This window comes from Myiozetetes cayanensis, unplaced genomic scaffold (genome assembly GCF_022539395.1).
Source record: "Myiozetetes cayanensis isolate MyiCay16 unplaced genomic scaffold, myiCay2020 scf10, whole genome shotgun sequence".
Taxonomy (NCBI): Eukaryota; Metazoa; Chordata; class Aves; order Passeriformes; family Tyrannidae; genus Myiozetetes; species Myiozetetes cayanensis.
Window position 1 is genome coordinate 9,879,906 of NW_026086605.1, and position 19,264 is coordinate 9,899,169.

The 19,264-nt window shown below is 37.1% G+C and overlaps 1 protein-coding gene across 2 annotated transcripts in view; it reads right to left on the reverse strand.

The window, feature by feature from the left end:
- Positions 1–4,960: 4,960 nt before the first annotated feature.
- The window catches only part of SHOC2 (SHOC2 leucine rich repeat scaffold protein), a 62,246-nt gene continuing 47,942 nt past the window's right edge, over positions 4,961–19,264 (reverse strand). For both annotated transcript variants that reach the window (XM_050334329.1, XM_050334333.1), the window contains exons 4-9: positions 15,444–15,574; positions 12,494–12,682; positions 11,055–11,177; positions 8,762–8,899; positions 8,168–8,285; positions 4,961–6,448 (exon numbers count right to left, since the gene is read on the reverse strand). In XM_050334329.1, the coding sequence (XP_050190286.1) occupies positions 6,240–6,448; positions 8,168–8,285; positions 8,762–8,899; positions 11,055–11,177; positions 12,494–12,682; positions 15,444–15,574 (908 nt within the window). In that variant the 3' untranslated portion in view covers positions 4,961–6,239. The remainder of the gene's footprint in view (positions 6,449–8,167; positions 8,286–8,761; positions 8,900–11,054; positions 11,178–12,493; positions 12,683–15,443; positions 15,575–19,264) is intronic.

The following is a 19,264-nucleotide window of genomic DNA, read 5'->3' on the forward strand; positions in this document are numbered from 1 at the left end:
GAAACCGTAACACTAGAAATTTCCCAGTATTTCCATTAAACATTGGGCTTTCACAGTTTAAAATATTCAGCTGAAATATTCAAAAGTCACATCTTCCAAAACAATGCACTCTTACTAGCATGAAGAGAGTATTTTAAATGCTGGTATTATTTAAACCAGAACACTATGGAGAATTTAATATTAATTTTGTTTTTCATACCTAGTTGCAAGAGATGATGGAAGTCAGTTATAGCTAATCAGAGGAAACAATTCATTATTGCAGTGGGCGGCCTGCATCTGAAGTATAAACTCCAATCTGATCCTTGCCTAGTGGGATTATTCCTCACTGGAGTTTAGTACTAACCTTTATCACCCACTCAAATTTAATTTTTATAAGAGTTGTACTTTTATTTCACTAAGCAGAAGTACACAAAGAACAAAAGAGCTTGCTAAAAGCCATGAATTAGGAAAAAAAAAATCAGAGCTGGGACTAGAAAACCACAGAGAAAGGCAGCAAGAATCATCATGGAACAGAAGAGGTTTCATTTGAAGAGAAGCTAAAAAACTAGAACTCCGTGACTTGGAGAAAAAAAAACTTCAAGAGCAGTAAAAAGCAGATGAACAGGAAAAAGACTGTTCATAAAATTCTCAGAATACAAGAACTAGGAGTCACCAAATGAAATAAGGTGGTGTGGTTCGAAACAAACAAAAGGAAGTACTTTTTCACCCAGCACATAATTATATTGTAGAATTATTAGACACAGGATGTTGCAGAGGCCAGAAATACAAAGAGATTTAGAATTTTAAAAAAAAAAAAAAAAGGAAAGAAAACAAAATAAAATAAAAGGAAAAAGAAAAAGAAAGTTTCTTCTGTGAATCTTGCCTAATCTATCAAGGGCTACTAAATGCAGCGATGCAGATGCCGTTTCCTTTTTGCAAGCCCTTCAGACTGCGGTGGGTCAGGTCTGGAGCAGTACAACAGGGGAACTGCACGTCCCTGTTCCGTACATCTGCCACTCAGCCCTGTCAGGCAGGGCAGGGATGGCACATGGTAAAGCACCACAGCACAGGACAGCCACTCTTGTGAGGAGATTGGCTTGGTTACAGACCATTAGGTAGGTTGCTCAGACCTGATTTTAACCAGCAGAGATCTGATGAAAGGACAGGAGCACTCACATTACTGCACGAGTGACTGCTCCACTCTAAGTAAGATTCCAGCTTTTTCAGTCTATAGCCCTCCCCTGCCTCATCCTACCCAAACTGCTGAGGTCCTTCCATTCCAACTGCAAAGGATACTGGCTCTTTTTTTTTGGTTCGTAGGACATGACGTGACCATGACCTTCTTGAAACAGCGTCTGTAGTGATGAGCCTTACAGAGCTGAAAGACATCAGTTTAGATTGGTGTCACAGCAGCTTGGAAATACTGTCTTTCATTAAACCAGAAGATTAAATGCCGGCATCTGTCTTTTAGGCACCACAATTCTGTATCTACTTTCATTTTGTTGCTGTTGAAATGCATTTTGCACTAAAATGCAAAATTTAATTTCCCTTTCAGAGAGAAAGCTGTGGGGTTTATTTTACCGCATGCCCTACTATACTGTAACAAAAGGAATGTAAAAGTTTTTACCAACATTTACTTTATAAGTCTCCAGTCTACATGACTGTGAGTAAAGCAGTAACTATCATCCAACTTTTGAAGTTTCTTGTAATTGCTCTATATGAAAAATCTGTATTTTAATTGAGATCTTTCAAAACAGTGATAAGTATATAAGGAGAAAGTAGTCCTTGATAATTTGAGGTGCTGCAAAAGTATGACTTACATCCAAGTTAAGTGTCAGACTAGAAATACTAGAAAACTTCCAAAAGACTCAGTGGCAGCTTATTTACAAATATACTATTTATAATGAATGCATTGATACAGAATGACTCTTATAAAAAAGCAAGGCAATCTTTTATATAGACATAACAATCAACATTACAATAATTCAGATTAAAAGTACATTTTTATAGACTGTTTACACTCTTACTTAGCTTTTAACCACAAAATTAGTGTGGTCTGGTATTTTTCCACAGCAAAGGTCCTGTGCAGTCCTGGTTAAGACCTAAATCAGAATAAAAAAACATAACTTTTTGATATTTGCTAATGTAAAAACAAAACCCATTTGTAGATACCGTCATTTGTTTATAATTGTCCTTACTGTGCCTTGAAGTTTGTGTTGTGCAAATTACTGCCAACTGCACATTTCTAACTAGAAGCTGTCCTGGCATGTCCATTGATACAACTGAGGTGTGAAACGTGAAAATTCTTAGTTACGTCCAGATATGAAAAGTCTCCTGATATGGATTTGTGCTGATTCAGAAATTTAATTTATTTTGGGGTTTAAAAAAAAAAAAGGGAGGGGGAATAACCTCTCAACATTTTCTAATTGTTAAATAAAAGATATTTTTCAAACTCCCAGGATTAAAGGTGACACTTGAATTTCAGGTGACACAATGGGTTTAAGCCACAAACCAGAGACAATCTAAGTACTACTTGTCTAAATCATGTACATGGGCAAACACGACCTTCAAGAAGTCTACACATGCATGTTCCTCACCTAGAAAAAACCTAAATCAAAGAGAGGCACTGAAGCAAATATTCTACAACCCAAATCTCTTTCTAAAAAGGGTGCATGAAGGTCACATTTCGATTGGCATCTGCCAAACTGAAAAGTCCCAATTGCACAATGCTGTGACCCAACTTTACAAGCAGCATTTCCACTGCATTAATACTTGACAACTTTGGTGACAAACTAAAATACAGGACAACGAGAGACACAACTTTAAGGGGTTTATATTAAAACATTCTTGAAAAGAATTATCAAACATCTTCCTATTTAGTAAATTAAAATTCAATATGTAACCAACATGAGTCACAACAGCAATTACTCCTTCTTTTCATTATTTAGCAAATCTCTGACCTGCTCTATACCTTACCAGACTTCCATAATACTATACAGTCTACAATAATTTAGCTTGTTTAATCAAGGCATGAGTCAGGATAGTGTCTTTATGGGGCACGTGTATGTATGTACATAGGCACAGACACGTACAAAACTGATGTTTTGTCTAGGGACAAGCAATCAAGGTCATGATTTTCACCAAAAGTAAAGATTGTCACGTTTTTCAATAACCATTCTAAATTATTTCCCCCAGTATGGCAAGGGGGATAAATATTTAATACAAGTACCTGGGAATCACTTGTTTTCAAAGATGCTGTAAATAATTAATTTCTCCACCTTGTCTATGCTTTCATACATCTATGGATACACAAATACATTTTTGTATGTATGCGTACACACCCTTGTCAGAGTGAAGATCTTTCCATTCATACCTTAACTGCTATGGGCAAAAAAAATTCTTAAACATGTATAAGCCAGTATGTGTGTCCAACTGAATGTCACCAGGCACTAAATACAATTTAGAAACTAGCTGTTAACAATCCAGCATCCTGGGAAATGCAAAAAGTCCATCATGTCAGGATGTAAGACTGTTTTGAATGATCAAACCATGTGGATTTATATGGATCTATGTACAGATTTGGATATAAATCCATGTATGTACTTATATGTCTTCCCAATCCTTGCCAGATATTCAATACTTAAAATTAATCTTAAATTAAAGCACAACTTTAAAGAACTGTTCTTCTGAGTTGATTTTTCCTGTACCAGAACTTCTCTCACACTGCTTTTATTCAAATCTCTCTTGAGACACTGCAAAAATAAGCATTCACCTCAGAGTGTGTAAAATTAAGCTCCTAAAACAGGGCTCAGGATTATCTGGCATTGCAACAACCATACTAATACAAAGATAGTTTGAAAAAATATCCTGTTTTTAATATAGTAATGAATTAAAACATAGCTTTATTTATTCCTATAAGTGTATTGAAAAGAATAGTTTGTTTTTAAGCGAGTGTAATGAGCACTATTTTGGTAGCCAACGTCTCCACAAGGATGTATGTGAGAGAGGGTCAGCCCCAATCATACAGTCATTAACCATGTACCTTAACAAGGTGAATCATCAACGTATTTACAAACTAAACAAATTCAATCCCGTCAACTCTTATAAAAATGGGATTGAGGAGCAGACAGGGAATGAGACCAAGACGCTTGAAAACACAAGGGGTCGCCACTTTTGTTTCAAGGAACCATATTAATCAAACCAGTTTCCCCTAGTGACCTGAGGGCACAAATACGGACTTAGCAGTATATTCAGAAGTTAGATTACAGTCTTGATACTAAGCAGTTCAGCATCTTCATATTTTAACACCTTAATGCTGAGAAAGATTAACCCAGGCAGAACTGTAAGGAACTAGCCTTTTATAAACTAAAGTCTAAACTGAAAAGCTACAGTAGATGTAAAAAAAAAAAGGGGGAGGGGGAGGGAACAGAGACACAGAGTGTGTGAGAAAGAACAGACATTACTTAGTAAAATCCAGTGACATCTACAATACTTTTACAGCATGTTTAAGCCCTCTAAGGTTTTATATCTCCACCTGCCTTCCATTTAAACTTACTTCTTGTTAATGAAAAGATGTACGACAAAACAAAATGAAAATAGATCAAAGGAATACATCTAAATAAGCACGCCTGAAAGCCAGAAGTAATATTCCCAAACTTCTGCATGTGAAACAGATTTCCCATGGCATCAATTGATTTGATTTTGTGCAAAAGGTACAGTCCTCTAAGTCACACTACGCCAGCAGCAATTCCAATGAGTATAAATTGAACAGTTCTTGGGGAATCATGGAATGCAACCACCTCGAGTTCCTACCCTCCTGAAAAAGGACAGCAAAAGGCCCTACCAACGCAGCAATAGTGTAAATCTCCCTGAAGCATCTTCTGCCTTTTAAACAACCGAGAAATTAATGATAAAACTGAATGTCCACCACTTACAGTGTTTCTCTTGAGCTACCAACATCTCTGCACAAATGAAAAAGGTGCCTCTTTTTTAATAGATCGGTTTAATACTGAAACAGATAGGATGAAGTTAAAAAAGAATAATCAAGATACTGAACTGAATATTTTGAAGCAAGTGCCCCAGCTGTGGGGAAAAGTGCATTTAGTTCAGCAGCAAAACAGCACAGTGTGAAGATATTGTGCTTGGACACAGAAGTTCCGTAATGGAAGGAGGTACAAGGCAAGTCAAGATATAAAACCATAGTACATTGTTAACCAACCTTAAAACTTACATATATTGCAGTGTTTAAAAGTAAGACACATTCATTTATTGTACAAGGTCTAGGGAATCCTTAAAATTGCCTGTTGTAGTTTACGACTCAACATTGTAATAAAAATGTACATATATATTATTTCCTTGTCACTTAACTGCACTGTTAGACCTCATGGACTTGTTACTTCACACAACGAAAACCGCTCTTCACTGAGAATAGTTGACGTTTTTACCAATCTGGAAAGGTTTACTTTGTGCTAGAAAAGACCAACCGCAAAAGGCTCAGTTCAGATATGTTATGCCTGCAACTGATAACTCAGGGAAGCAAGACTTAAAGGAATTCAAGCTTTTTTTTTTTTCTTTTCGTTTTGACTGCATCCTTTTCACCTGCCAGTTGTTCTGATGAGTATATGTTTTTAGTATACAAACAGGTTGATAAAAATTCATCAGCAGAGGCATATAAATTCTAGATATGATTGATTAAAACAGAGCAAATCAGAATAAAACAAGATCCAGTGATTTACTCTGACTGTAAACAATATAAAAACACCATTTGCTTCAAATCTCAAAATAAGTTAAAAGAAAATCCCAACCTTAGGGCACATGACCCTTTCAGGTTTTGACACAAAAAAAAAGGGGGGGGGAGGAGAACAGAAAAGTTCATTATATAAAGGTTATACATTTCTCTTAACTGAAAGTAAATCTAAGAAAAACTGGTTTTGTCCCTTAAATTTAAAATTTGAGTTCATTGGCAATTGCTTTAAATGAACTGGCAATTTCAGATTATTCAGACAACTTCCATCAAGTTCAGCAAAGAAAACTTAGACAAGCATTTTTACAGAATAAAAAAAATCTAAATGGCTATGATTCCTCTATTAGCAGAAACACATAATGCAGTCTTAAATTTGCCTTTTTATATTATTTATATATTTATATATATATATAATATAATATAAACCACATATATTATATTATATATACATATACAGACAATTACAACATTAATGCAGTTTGTATTTTGTACAGTGTATTGGACAATTCAATTAGCATCAGACCATGGCACGATATGGTCCCTGCATTTTTAGGAACTGAATGATGAAAGAGGGTCCTCCTGCAACAATCTGAGGTGGAAGGTGGCTGAGCGGGCAGTTCTCAATACTCATTATTGACAGTTTGCTGCAAAGAGCCAGCTCAAAGGGAAGGCTGTGCAGATTGGGGTTGTCATTCAAATACAGTTCTTCCAGATTCTCCAGTGTACCTGGTTAAAATAAAATAATAAATGCTAGTATCTTTTTTACTCATGCAGTTTATAACTTTTAGACAGAGGCTCTGAGTCCACTTGAAGATTCTTTCTTATACAGAATACTGAGTCACTCACTCATCCAGACCCCTGTTTTCAAGCATAGCAATTTCTGGTAACTGGTACCTAAGCAAGAACCAATTTGCTTTAGTTTCGCTGTAAAAATATCCATTGCTGCATCTCCTTTAGATAATAAGCAAATACAGAGTATAAGAGAACTGAGAGGGGCTTCACCATAACCATTCAGACAAGAGCTACGCGACTGCAAGCAACACTGAACAGCTATTTAGTCAGAAGGACTTAGAAAATACATACACCATACAGTCTCTATTATCTCTTTAAAAACCAACTATGTCATACCTTTTATGTAAATAGAAGCCATACATTAAAGACCTGAAGCTGTAACTGTCATGTATCACAGGAAGAAAGCAGGAGTGTCTCTCTGCACAGCAGTGAATTTATTAAATGGAACGAACAAGTGTGAAACTTTTTTCCTGAACTGAAATTTTACAACCTGCCTCTGCTACGGATACTGCAATACAGATTAGCCAGAAGCTGGAAAACAGAGCAATTTCCTCATTCTTAAGTCTTCCATTCCTCCTTTGAAAAACACAGAAGTTCTCCTTAAAACATTTTCCAATCTTATATACCATAAACATCTCCTGTAACCTAAAAGACTATTTAATCTTTCACAAAAGAAAGCAGTAGCCAGGAGTCGTAGCATGGAAAACCCACAAAAAGGAAAAGCTATAGAAAAAATAATGAGAAATAGTTGATAACATGATACATGAAGCAGTCACCACTAACTTATGAACTGCATTACAAAGCTTCAGGTTTAGATAGCTTTAGGCTTTTTGCACATTTAGGTACATACAAGATGAGCAGAAGCTGTAATGGCTCTTCACTAAAGATGCTGGGACAGACCATCTGCACATCGCTGTTTCTGACCACACTGTGCTTTGTGTAGCTTGCCCCATCATTTTTTCCTCCAGAATAAGCTTAACCATAAGATTTGAACATCTATTTGATGCTCAGAATCATGCTCTGGACATATATCCTGGCCACTAATTATAAAACAAATATGGGCTCTCAGTTTCAGATGCTCTGAAACCATCTAGTCTGAATGTCTCAGGTAGACCAAAAAACCAAAAAAAATCCTATTCCTTCCTTTGTTTCTGTAGATTTCCTCTTCTTACCTCATCGAGGTGAAGAACAATATGATGGCCTATAAACAAAAGCATGTGCAGAGGTACTTCCAGGAGAAACATTTGCTTCAGCTGTCTACACTTTACATAAGGGTTTTGTTTACATCATGGCATTAGAGTAGGATCAGTGCATTTCCTTTCTCTTTCCAAGAATAGATTCATGAAGTTGAGTGATGGGTAATACACAAATTGTGGGAGAATTTGGAGAGAAAAGGAATACATTAAAGTTAGTGTGTGTTCAGCAGCTTTCTGCAGCAGAACTGAAAAAAACAGAGCAAGCTTTTCACTACAGTTCAGCAAGATAAAGATCATACACTCTAGTGCTGCTCCTGTGGCACATGCTTCACATCAGGTTGTGCATATTTAGAAGTTTCAAATGAATTCTGTGGCTTTTACGTATGAGCAGAGTAGATGCCTATCACAAGTGCTTTGGCTCAGGCATGCTGCACCAAACCAGAAAAAGGGATCTTACCAATTTCCTCAGGAAGATGCGTGAGAAGATTCTCTCCGAGCCCAAGGTGCGTCAGATTGGTAAGGTGACCGATACCTCTGGGAAGGGTGGTCAGCTGATTGTTAGTCAGAACCAATTTCTAAGGGAAAAACACATTTATAAAAATTAACCTAAGGACTTTTCCTTGGAACGACAGCAAGTAACAAGATAGAAAGCTGATAAATGGATGGGTTCTACTCTCCTGCATTTGAGCAAGAAAAATTTCAACCATTCAACAACATTTCAAAGCTCTATTAGGCATCACTAAACATAAAAATAAAATAGTGCATAATAAAACACACACCTGAGCATAAAAGATTTCATGAGTATGACTGAAATCAGGGGCTATTCCTGTGGTGGTACTGTAGTTATGGTACAACAGTTAAAAGCTTCAAAAATTGTTTGTTCAATATTAACTAATGAAGCTGTGGAACAATTAGTGGGGACTAATTGTGGGTGAAGCTGCACAAGATTCTTAAGTTTTGGTTCTATGTCCAGTCTCAAACAGCTGTAATTAAATCAGCATGGTGTAAATAAAGGACGTAAGATGTTTATCACGACCAATTATTGTTTCACCTGCAGATCCTTGAGGTAAGCTATTTCATTTGGCAAGGATTCCAGTTTGTTTTCCTCTAGATCTAACTCTCGGAGTTTCCGCAGATTTCCAATTCCATGGGGAAGTTTCTTTAGGAGATTGTTGGACAAGATAAGAACCTAAAAAAAACACCAACAAACCCAAACACACAGAATTTCAGCAGCGCAGTAAGTAACAGGTTAAGACACAATCTTTTTATATTTTCAAGCAATGAAATCCAAGATTAGCCTACACATACATCATACGGAAGTAATGAAAATTTTAAAACAAACAAAACCCAAACCAAACAAAAACTACAAACAAACAAAAAACCAACCAAAAACCCCAATCAACAATAAGTCAGTGATTTAACATAATTTTTTTAAAGTCTTTAATGATACAAATACATTTAGGGCATACTTCTTTCAAATATTGTTATACATAATAATAAATGCAAAGCAAAAACAAAAAAGACCTTATTTCTTCAAATGACCAAAGAAAAACAACTTCTCCCTGGACTTGCCTATCATTTTGTTATGCTTCCTTATAGCTATCTCATAATCATGTTTTACATTATTTGCTGTGCTTGCCAAGTCCTCCTTAAAAAGCTTAGTACTTCCTCTTCTCCCTCTGTCCCTTTGGTTAGGAGCACCAGCAAATAAACATAAAGAAGGAAGGACCTAAGCAGAAAATCAGCACAACACAGGTACCCACTGCCTTTCCAGAACAGTCTCCTATCACTCACCCACCCCTACTACAATGCTATCCTCTTGTTTTTATCCTCCTTTCTAAGTTGAATTATAAATACCTCAGGTTCAAGAAATGCATCCCCATTTACAGTGTCAATTAACAGAGTTATTCATTATTCCACAAGTTAACAGGGGGTTACACTAATATACCATTTTTTCTCCCAAGAAGTCCTGCAGTTCTTAGAAGTAATCAAGCCTCAGCACAGCAAGTAATCAGGTAATTAATTACTGACAAACCAATGCTACTATCTAGTTATTTAAGAAGGCACATTGAAACACGAGCATGTGAAAAAGCAGCCAGTGTGGACCCTGGTCCCAGCCACACACAGCCAGCCAAGGCTGTAAATGCCTGTCCCAACTCTTACTGGCTTCACGTAACATGGAAACACCAAAGGCAGGAACAGAACAGAAACAAGGTTCAAATCAAAGTGAAAATCAAAATGAAAAAAAGCCAAAGCATTAGCACAAGCAGTATTTCAGTGACCTTCCTTTATGCACTACGATATACACAGAATGGTAAGAATAGTAATGTTTTAATCACGTACAAGAAACAAAGGCAGGAACAGAAAATATTACCTACGTGCAAAGCAGCTGACTTAGCACTGCTGTGGGAACCTTCCCTTTTGTGTAAACACTGCCCAAATAGCTCTTTGTATTTGGTTCTTTAATTACAGAGAAAAACAGTGGCAATGGGTCTGCAGACCACGCAGCTCTCCAGCTTCAGCAGCAGACAGACCACCAGCAAATCCAGTTGTTAGGTTACTAACTTCCCAGTCACATCAACCACAGCCTTAAACTTAAAAGGGAACCGGGCCATTAAATAGCTGCTACTCTGTCATGTAATTTTTCCCCAAACTACAGGAATAATTAAACATTCACAGCAGAAGTCACACTAGAAATTCACAATCTCAAACATGCCATTTGCTATTGTTCTTTACCAGACTTTTCCCAGCAACTCAGAGAGGTTACAAAGTCCCCTCAACTGCCCAAACAAGTACCTCTGCCTTTATGTCCCTCCAGGGTAATTAATTTGTCTCTGCTGATGGTACCTTGGGAAACAGGATGAGGGGACACAACAGGTGTAGTTCACAGCTTCAACCTACAAGCTCTTCCCCCTCAAAGGCTGAGAATTCCCACCTGGCTGCCTACAGGGTTCACAGCACTACATTCAAGGCACCTCTGGCTGTAGACTATTTCATTATGCTTTTCTGATCCCTGCTGCTTCCATGCTGGTCTCCTGGAATTGAACCAAGTTCAGTGCCATTGCATTTACAAAACTAACTTTCTGTTGAGGAAGATTTTTTTTCTACATAGCTAAAAATATATCTGTGCTTAGTTGTTTATGCACAGACACTCATCTAGAGCTTAAAGAACAACATTCAAAAAGCTGTTGATGACAGCCATAAACAGATGCAAGAGCAGATTAAGTAGCACACATACACATTTATTTGGTTTTATTTGACCCAAAAGTAATATAACTTAAACCTGAAGCAAAGAATGCCTATTTTGAGGGATTCACTTAGCTGTTAGTTTACACTCTTCTCACCTCAAGAGAAACAAGCCCAGATACATCCTCAGGGATTTTTGTGAGCTGATTAGTCGCTAAGTTCAGTTCTACCATACTAGTCCAAGTCCCGAAGTCCAAGGGGAGAGAGGTCAGCTGATTGTCCTGTGATTTAACATATCAAACACTTAAGGTCTGCGCTTGCAAGAACTTGGCAAGAGATTAAACAAGCTGCTTACAAAAAGACTTCATAACAACATAGTCGATAATTAAATCAGAAGAATACATTGATAATTGGCCAGTTTCTTTTCAAATTCCTCCAAAAATAAGTAGTACCAACCCAGAGTTACAGAATTGACTCTCTGTTACTGATATGGACTGAAGTGGAAAAATTAAAAGTACATTATTCTCAAGATTGTATGCATCCCAGTGGTTAAAACAATTTTCATCCTATTTTTGCTGAATACAATGGAGGGTGGGGGGAAAAAAAGAAAGAACAGAAAATCCTCCATAAGTTACAAAGGTGCTATCAGCAATGCTTGAATCCTAAAAATATAGGGAGTTATAAAAGAAAATGCAAACAAACCAATGAAAAGAAAAAACACCACCACCAAAAAATACCATCATAATTAACAGAAAAAAAAATAAACATACAAAAAACCCCACAAAAGAACACTCTCCCCCCACCAAAAAAAAACAACCCTATACCTAAATGGCTCAGAGTAAAAGCATCTGAAATTAATCTGAACATCTTATTGCTCAAAATGTTGCTGTAATACTTGATCTAGACCCAACATCACGTAATCTTTAAAAAAATGTTCATACAAAGTCCTCATAAACAGGCAAAGTTACAAATGGGTATGTGATAAAAACCAGCCAATGCAAATTGAGACCCCATTTGTGTCAAACTATATTCTAAAACAGTAGCTGAACTTACCTACTGCTCAAACATTTCCTTTTTAAAATAATTTAAGAACTTGAAATAAACCTATTCATAGAAAAACACCATCTCTTTTCCCTACTTCTCTTCACTCTATATAGCACACTTTAAAAGTTCTTTTGCTGTGCTCTGCAACTACTGCCCAAAGTCTCCAAACTTAGATTTTGAAAAATATATAAAAAAATATTTTACATAATTTTGTTTATAATCTAAACTGTAACAGTGTGTGAGGGAGAAATAAACTTATCTACATGCTTGTGTCCCTCATGAATATTCAAGAACCTTGCAACCAACTTTCTTTTTTTCATTGCTCAAACTCAAGCAAATGTGACAAAATCTTAACTAAAAAGCATAAAGACAAATAATTAACGTCGATAGTACAATATTTGACTAATACAGAATTGTTTCTGTACGTGACAGCAGCAGCATCCAGTTCAGTGTAATAAATTCATTCCTTATATCATTAGGTCTGCCAGAATTCACGGAGCAGCAAACAGTGTTCCTCATTGATTTTACACAGTAGCATGTTTCTGTGCCTCACCTTCATGTTCAGCTTACTTAATACTTTAGCTCTAGAGAAAATTCCAAAGGGGATTTTATTGATGCGGTTGTGCTCCATATTGAGAGAGTAGATTGTGGAGAACTGGGACGGGCCACCCACAGGATAGGACTGGAAGCAGTTCCTGGCCAGTGTTAAACTAGTCAGTTTGACAAGGCTGGATAAAAGACCCTGTAGAAAGAAGAAAACCACCCAGGAACTTAGGACAGATTTATTTGAATACATCTCACTTCCCTTATGGGTCTAATTAGAAATGTTTCTCCCCCCTCAATTCCATCCCCTAAGTAAGTGTTGCAACACACAAACCAGTGTTAAATTTGATAAAACTGCCATCAACAACAGTCTCTGCTCACAGTCACCAGCCGTTACCTTATTTCCCCCTTCCTCCTTGCAAATTGACAGAAACGAAAAAAAGAAAACGTACCACATTTAAAAGCACAAGTTTAGGAGATTTGGGAACTCTTTTGTCCTCTGAAAGTAATCTTTGTAATGACACATTGCTACAGGAGTGCAGGGACAGTGTGCCCATCCTGAGCAGCAGTCCCAGCTGTGGCCAACGCTGCCCACCTGCTGCTCACCCAGTTCTGACACCACAGCTGAGAGAGGGGCCCAAAGATGTATCAGCCTCGTGCACTGGCTTCCACAACAGGCCTTTGACACTTCCAGTATGAATCTTCGTTAATTTAATAAAAATCCATATGGTGATCACAACTGGTAGAAGTTTCTTGTCAGGCCATAACAGTTTCAGATAATCAGACAGAACAGACAAAAAGAATGGGAATGCTTTGGAAATTCCATGTTTTTTTCCTGTTTATAAAATATTCCTAAGTATTTAGTACTCCATCTGCCCCCCTCCTTAAGAAATGAAAAGCAAGAAGCCTGGAATTACACTGTTGTCCATTGAATCCAGAGTTTCATTTCTCTTTGCAACCTAATTAGATTCTGAAATCTCAGCAGTGCATATCTCAGTTTATCTGTTAGTTATGTGCCAAGCACGTTGCTGGAACTGTGGAGATGAATAATGAGATTTAAATTACTGCTGAAGTGCCACCTTTGCTTATTACTACACCAACTTGAATTTGGGCCTATTTGATTATGTATTACAGAAATTGGAGATTTATGCATGGCATTACATACCATAAATAATGCAACATCTGCAATCAGGAATGAGTGGTAACAAGATAATGATTCCAACCATATTCCTAATGTCAGTATTTCTGGATTGCAATTTGAGTGCTATATTCACTGTAACACAAGGATTTGCTGTTTCACCAGGAAAGCTTTGGTTACTTTTATAAATAGTTTATTAACGTTATTGTAAATGAAACAGTATTAAATAGGGACTTGTCTGCATGTCATGGCTAAAACTTTAGACACTGGGGGCATCTCAGTAAGTATTAGTGAAGCACTTTTCCCCCTACAGACAAAATAATGGATCTTCAAATCAGTATTAATCTAACCTAATCATTAGCTAGTATAATCTTTGATTAGGAAATATTGCTTCTACCTATACTTTAATTAACAGATATTCTTTTTTCCTAGGGTTAGGCAGTCCCTGAGCTCTGTTACTAACACACTTTATTGCTCCAAATGGATCTTGGCATTTCAAAAAGCCATTTTTGAAGTCTGCTTGCATACCAAAAAAATATCAAAAATATGTTAGCTAATACACTGTAATAGCCTAGAGTAATTAAACACATTTGAAGAGAAGCAAGAGAGCTCTGGCAGTACAAAGAGAACAATGCTCTTACATCTATGAGAGCTGTGGCAGCGCTGCCTTCTCCCAGCCCATCCTTTTAAGATAAAATATTTATTAGTCATTGTGTCAGCAGCTTCAGCTATGTTTTGAAATTCAAAAATTTCTTCTACAAGTACAGTTCTTTGTCTTATAGCACAGCATGTTTTATTTTAAACAGATTACAGTATAAACTATGTACTTGTGCAAGGTAGCAGCTTAAGTGTTAACTTATTGTTGGCAAATATACCCGAGGAAGGCAGCACAGTCACACAGAGGTTTGTACTGCAACTGAATGTATTTTAAAGCAAGTAATCTTCCCTCACATTAGCTTTCTGTAATTATACCATAGTTGTTTTTATAACACCTCTGGGTGGGGTGGGCTAGCTCAGCTCTCATCTTAAAAGCGGCCTGGTTGCTTTCACTCAGCATTTTCTTAAATTACAGTGTGTGCCCAAATACTTGTTAAATGCTCTGTTTTCAGTCTATCATTGCCGAGTTCAAAAATTTATCTGAAGGAAACTAATCACTCACTGCACTTCATTACTAAAAGTATTTTGTCTAACTCCAAATGCATTTTGGGTTTTTTTCTATGTATAGTTCCCTAAACCCATCTTTAGACAACCATTTAACTCATTTTATCCTAGTAATTTAGACAACTTTGGAGTGTGCGGATGACAGTTTAGGAAAGCAGTTTGGACCATCATTAAAACAGAAGAGACTATAAACTTTATGTTGTGTCCTGAAACCTTAATTTCAGAAGGTTCTAAAGAAATGGAAAAAATATCCAAAATAAGAAACAATCACAACAATCTTTTTTTCTGTTATCAGAGCAATTATTTCCAGGCACTAATGCTTCATAAAACAGAAACACTGAGAAACACTTATGTAGCTGAATGGGGGGAACCTGGACTTATTACTTAAAGTTCTCTAAAGAGACAGGACAGCAAATACAATCTCATGTAGCTCCCAGTTTTAACTGAAGTTGTATGACACTAGTTCTTCCATACTAATTTGATATACCTAATATGTGTAGAATTGCAGTAATTCACATTACACACATGTAGATTAAAACAAGGGGTATTCCTCAGAGGTAGGATGCAAGACAAAAATCACTTCACATGTTCCACTCCCTTTACAAAACACCGATGCCCTACAGCAGCATTTCCTCCCCAGTCCACTCCTTCTAATTCTCACCTCTGGCAAAGTGGAAATGTTGTTGTTCTCCAAGTTCAGTTCATCAAGTTCACTGCATTTTGCTAAAGACTTCGGAATTGCTGACAGCCTATTGTACCTCAGGCCAAGACGACTTAGACTGGACAGATTTCCTATAGGTAGAAAACAGGTATTAATATATTGTTAGAATCACACAGGGGCAAAGTTTGACTTCTGATTCTTCTATTGTCTCAAACTCTAAATTTCAAAATTTCATATGGTGCAAGGGAACTATTATCCCAAAACAAAGAGATACATCGATTCCAGTCTTTTCAATGCTGAAGTCAACCATGCAGAAGTAGATTGTGCATATTAAATATTCTTCTAAAGTTGTGCATAATACAGCAACCAAGCAAGGCTTATGTCCTATTGTAGAAGTTCTTCTATCCTGATCTTTCTACCAACAAAACAGACCATCATTTTCCAGATGTCCCCCAAATGCCTTTTTCCAATTACGGATAGTATCATTCAATGCCGTGACTCATATTACCAGAACTTGGGCATGCATCATACAGCTCAGGTCCTGGCAAAACAATTTCCTCTATAGGGAAAAAAAACACCAAACCTTTATCATCCTCCAGCAGCAACAAAGCTTTTAAAAAGTGATAGGAAAAAACCCAAAACTTCCAGGTTTTCTGAGCGATACTGAAGGGAAAGTCTGGAGGTAGTCCGCAAAAATCTGGACAATATGCATGTAAAAATATTTTTGAATATTGCCAGGCTGATGGTCCTGGTTGGTATGTCTTTCTGTCAGGGAAAAAAAACCTTGAGGGAATTGCAACTTGAAAATTTCCCATCTGAAGCTCCCTTTAGCCCCAGCCTTTACCATCTAAGAAGCACTAAAGACCAAAATCAACTGCTTAAGGATATTGTTGAACTATAGAGTACTGGGGCATTTAGCCTCTCCTGCAGGTAATAAGACCTTGAACTTCACTGAAAAGTCAGCTGGCAAATAGTACAAAGAAACTTGTCTTCTGGCTCATCCCTACAGTCAGAAAAGGTGTCTGTAATTTGTAACTCGTTAGTAATGTGTAATTCACACCACTGCAGCTTGGGAAAACGTTCACACAACCAGTTCCTTGCAAAACATTTGCTATTTTACACTCACTTTTACAACCACTCATGGCACAACATGTTTGTTCTGCAAATCGAAGTACCAGACAGACACATTAGAAAATAACTATAAGATTTAACAAACAGCAGCACGAATAACCAGAAATAATTTTGAAATATGAAGGATCTTAATATGTACAGTCTAACTACTCATTAAATGAAGGCTGTATGAATGTCTAGGCATATGTACTTACACAAAAGTTATTGGAACACAGTAAAGGAAGAAGAAAATGTAGTATATGACTGGTAGACAGAGGAAAATTTTCAATAAAGCAAGTAGCAAAATATCTCTTTCCTGAGCTTGGTCAAAATATACTTTAAAAATGTCCCGACATCAACAAATAGCTGGGAATGTAGTTAATAAAAACTGGAAATTGGGAATGCTGCATGATTTGCTGTAGTTACAAAAATGAAGAGTCACAAGAGCAATGAAAGGAAAAAAAAGAAAAAAACCCCACACAAACAAAAAAAAACAAAACCAAAACAAAACCAAACAACCCCCCCCCACAAAACAAAAACAAACAAACAAAAACCACTGAAAACCCACAACAAATCCCCTTCCCAAACTACTGGGGGCAGGGGGAGAGTGGGACCAAATCCCACAAAAACCTTATATAGCACAAAAATTATCTACATCTTACAAAGTAGGAAAGAAAAGAGGATAAATTTTCAGTGCATATCTGACATTTAGCTAACAAGCTTGGCAATCAACAAATTTTACTTAGTACAAAAGTCAAAAAAGGTATCCACACAGCATTACTTAACTAGTAGTATCTCCTATCAGGATTTTTATTTATATTTCTTTAAGTGCTTTTTTCTTATGCAAGTGTACAATTAACTTTTACAGAAGCAACAAAGAAAGTCCTCACTTAATCAAAAAAACCCCACATTTAAAATCCAGGGCTATCAATATTGCTCTCCAGTACACAAATCTTCATCTTTTCATGTTAACTCCTACAATGTACATAGGCACTAAAGAGAATAATTAAGACCTATTCTGATGCTACAATCCACTAGTACAAAGATGCACATTAGTATGTAACTTAGCTAGTTCATGCCATATTTGTGAGATCTGGCATTCCTATAGAAAACTGGCCTCATTTCACATGACAAACATCCCAGTTCAAGGCACCAAGATCACTAGGATTTTCCATCCTAGGGATGAACAAATCACATCCTGGCTGTATTTCTCTGAATCGTTATTTAATGCTTTACTAAAAAATAATAACAAACTTTACACAAAATAAGAAATCAACCCACTACTGTTTTTTCACTACTTAAACTTTAAGCTAGATGCTGATCTGGTTTTTTTCAGGCAAAAAGAATGAGCAGGGAAGTAGACAGCATGATGCCAACTGTTGCTTAGCAATACAACACTGCTATGCCAGTTCCCAGATTGTGAGCACAGGTTGTATGTATATGGTTCCCTTCCTACCAGCAATGTGGCATTTCAGAAAAAATTAAACAAGGCAGCCATTAGAGAGAGTCAAAATGTACCATAATTTTCCAGGAGAGAATGACACATGCTGGCTATCCTCATGACATTATCAGAAAGGAGGCATAAATAGCAGCTCCCAGTATTTTTTCCTTATCATAAGCAGCATTTCTTAATAGAACTTTATCGCTGTTTCTCTACTAGTTATCTTTCTCCTCCATGGGAAAGGCATGCAAAGGCATAACAGAAGACACAACCTGCGTGCATCACATTCCTCATGACTGTTTTACACACCACAGCACTAAATACAGTTAATTCCTGAGAACAAAACCAGTAAGATCTCAGCCAAAGCTTCATCAAGTAGCACCTCTCCCACTGCTCCTGGAAGGACTGTCCTACACTCAGCTGATGGAGGTAGCATGGGCCGCCTTCTCATTTCAAGCCAAAATTTATTTATAGCCAATTTATTGCTGTTTAATCTTCTGTCAACAAGATTTATACATTTTCATCCTCAGGGTTCATACTCACACCTCATTGGGAATGCAGTGAGAAACCCTTATCAGTTTTAATCTTCACAGGCTGGACAAGACAAATCTTAGTCTCGTTTCCACAAAACAGGATGACCCTTAGAATTCTTCCCTCTGTTCAGTGTGTTGAACTTTACTTCAAAAACTTTACTTTCTCTTTTTTTAATGAATGCTTGGAACAATGACATTAATATCTGGCTCCATGGTCCACAGGCCAGCTGCTGGTCAGCTGGATAACACAAAGACCAAGTGACAAACTCTGGTTTACAACAAACACTGTCACAAGTTGCTAAATAGCACACCTTGTGCATCAAGTGATCCCATTTACAGCTCCCTGAGCTCAGGGTTACCTAGTTGATACTCATCTTTGGAGCTGCTTTACAGTGCCTGCACTCATCTCCATCATTTCCAGCTCAGCTGCTGGTTTCTGAGATGGCACCACCTTAGGTACTCTGCTGTCAGGTTAAGGCTAAGAAAAAAAGGATGGAAGGAAACAACTGATCATGATCAACTCAGTCAGACTGTCATCAGGATCACCTGCAGATGTACTTTTGTCACTAAAGCTGTACCTCAGCAGCTCCTTTAAAACATCCCCTTGCAGGTAGTGACTCAGAAAACACAGAACTAGATGTTCATCAACATGACAGTTTGATAACCACAAGCCAAAAGCAGCTACGAGCAGGAAAAGCAACAAGTAAAACCCTTTCCAACTTATTTTCTTAGAGAGC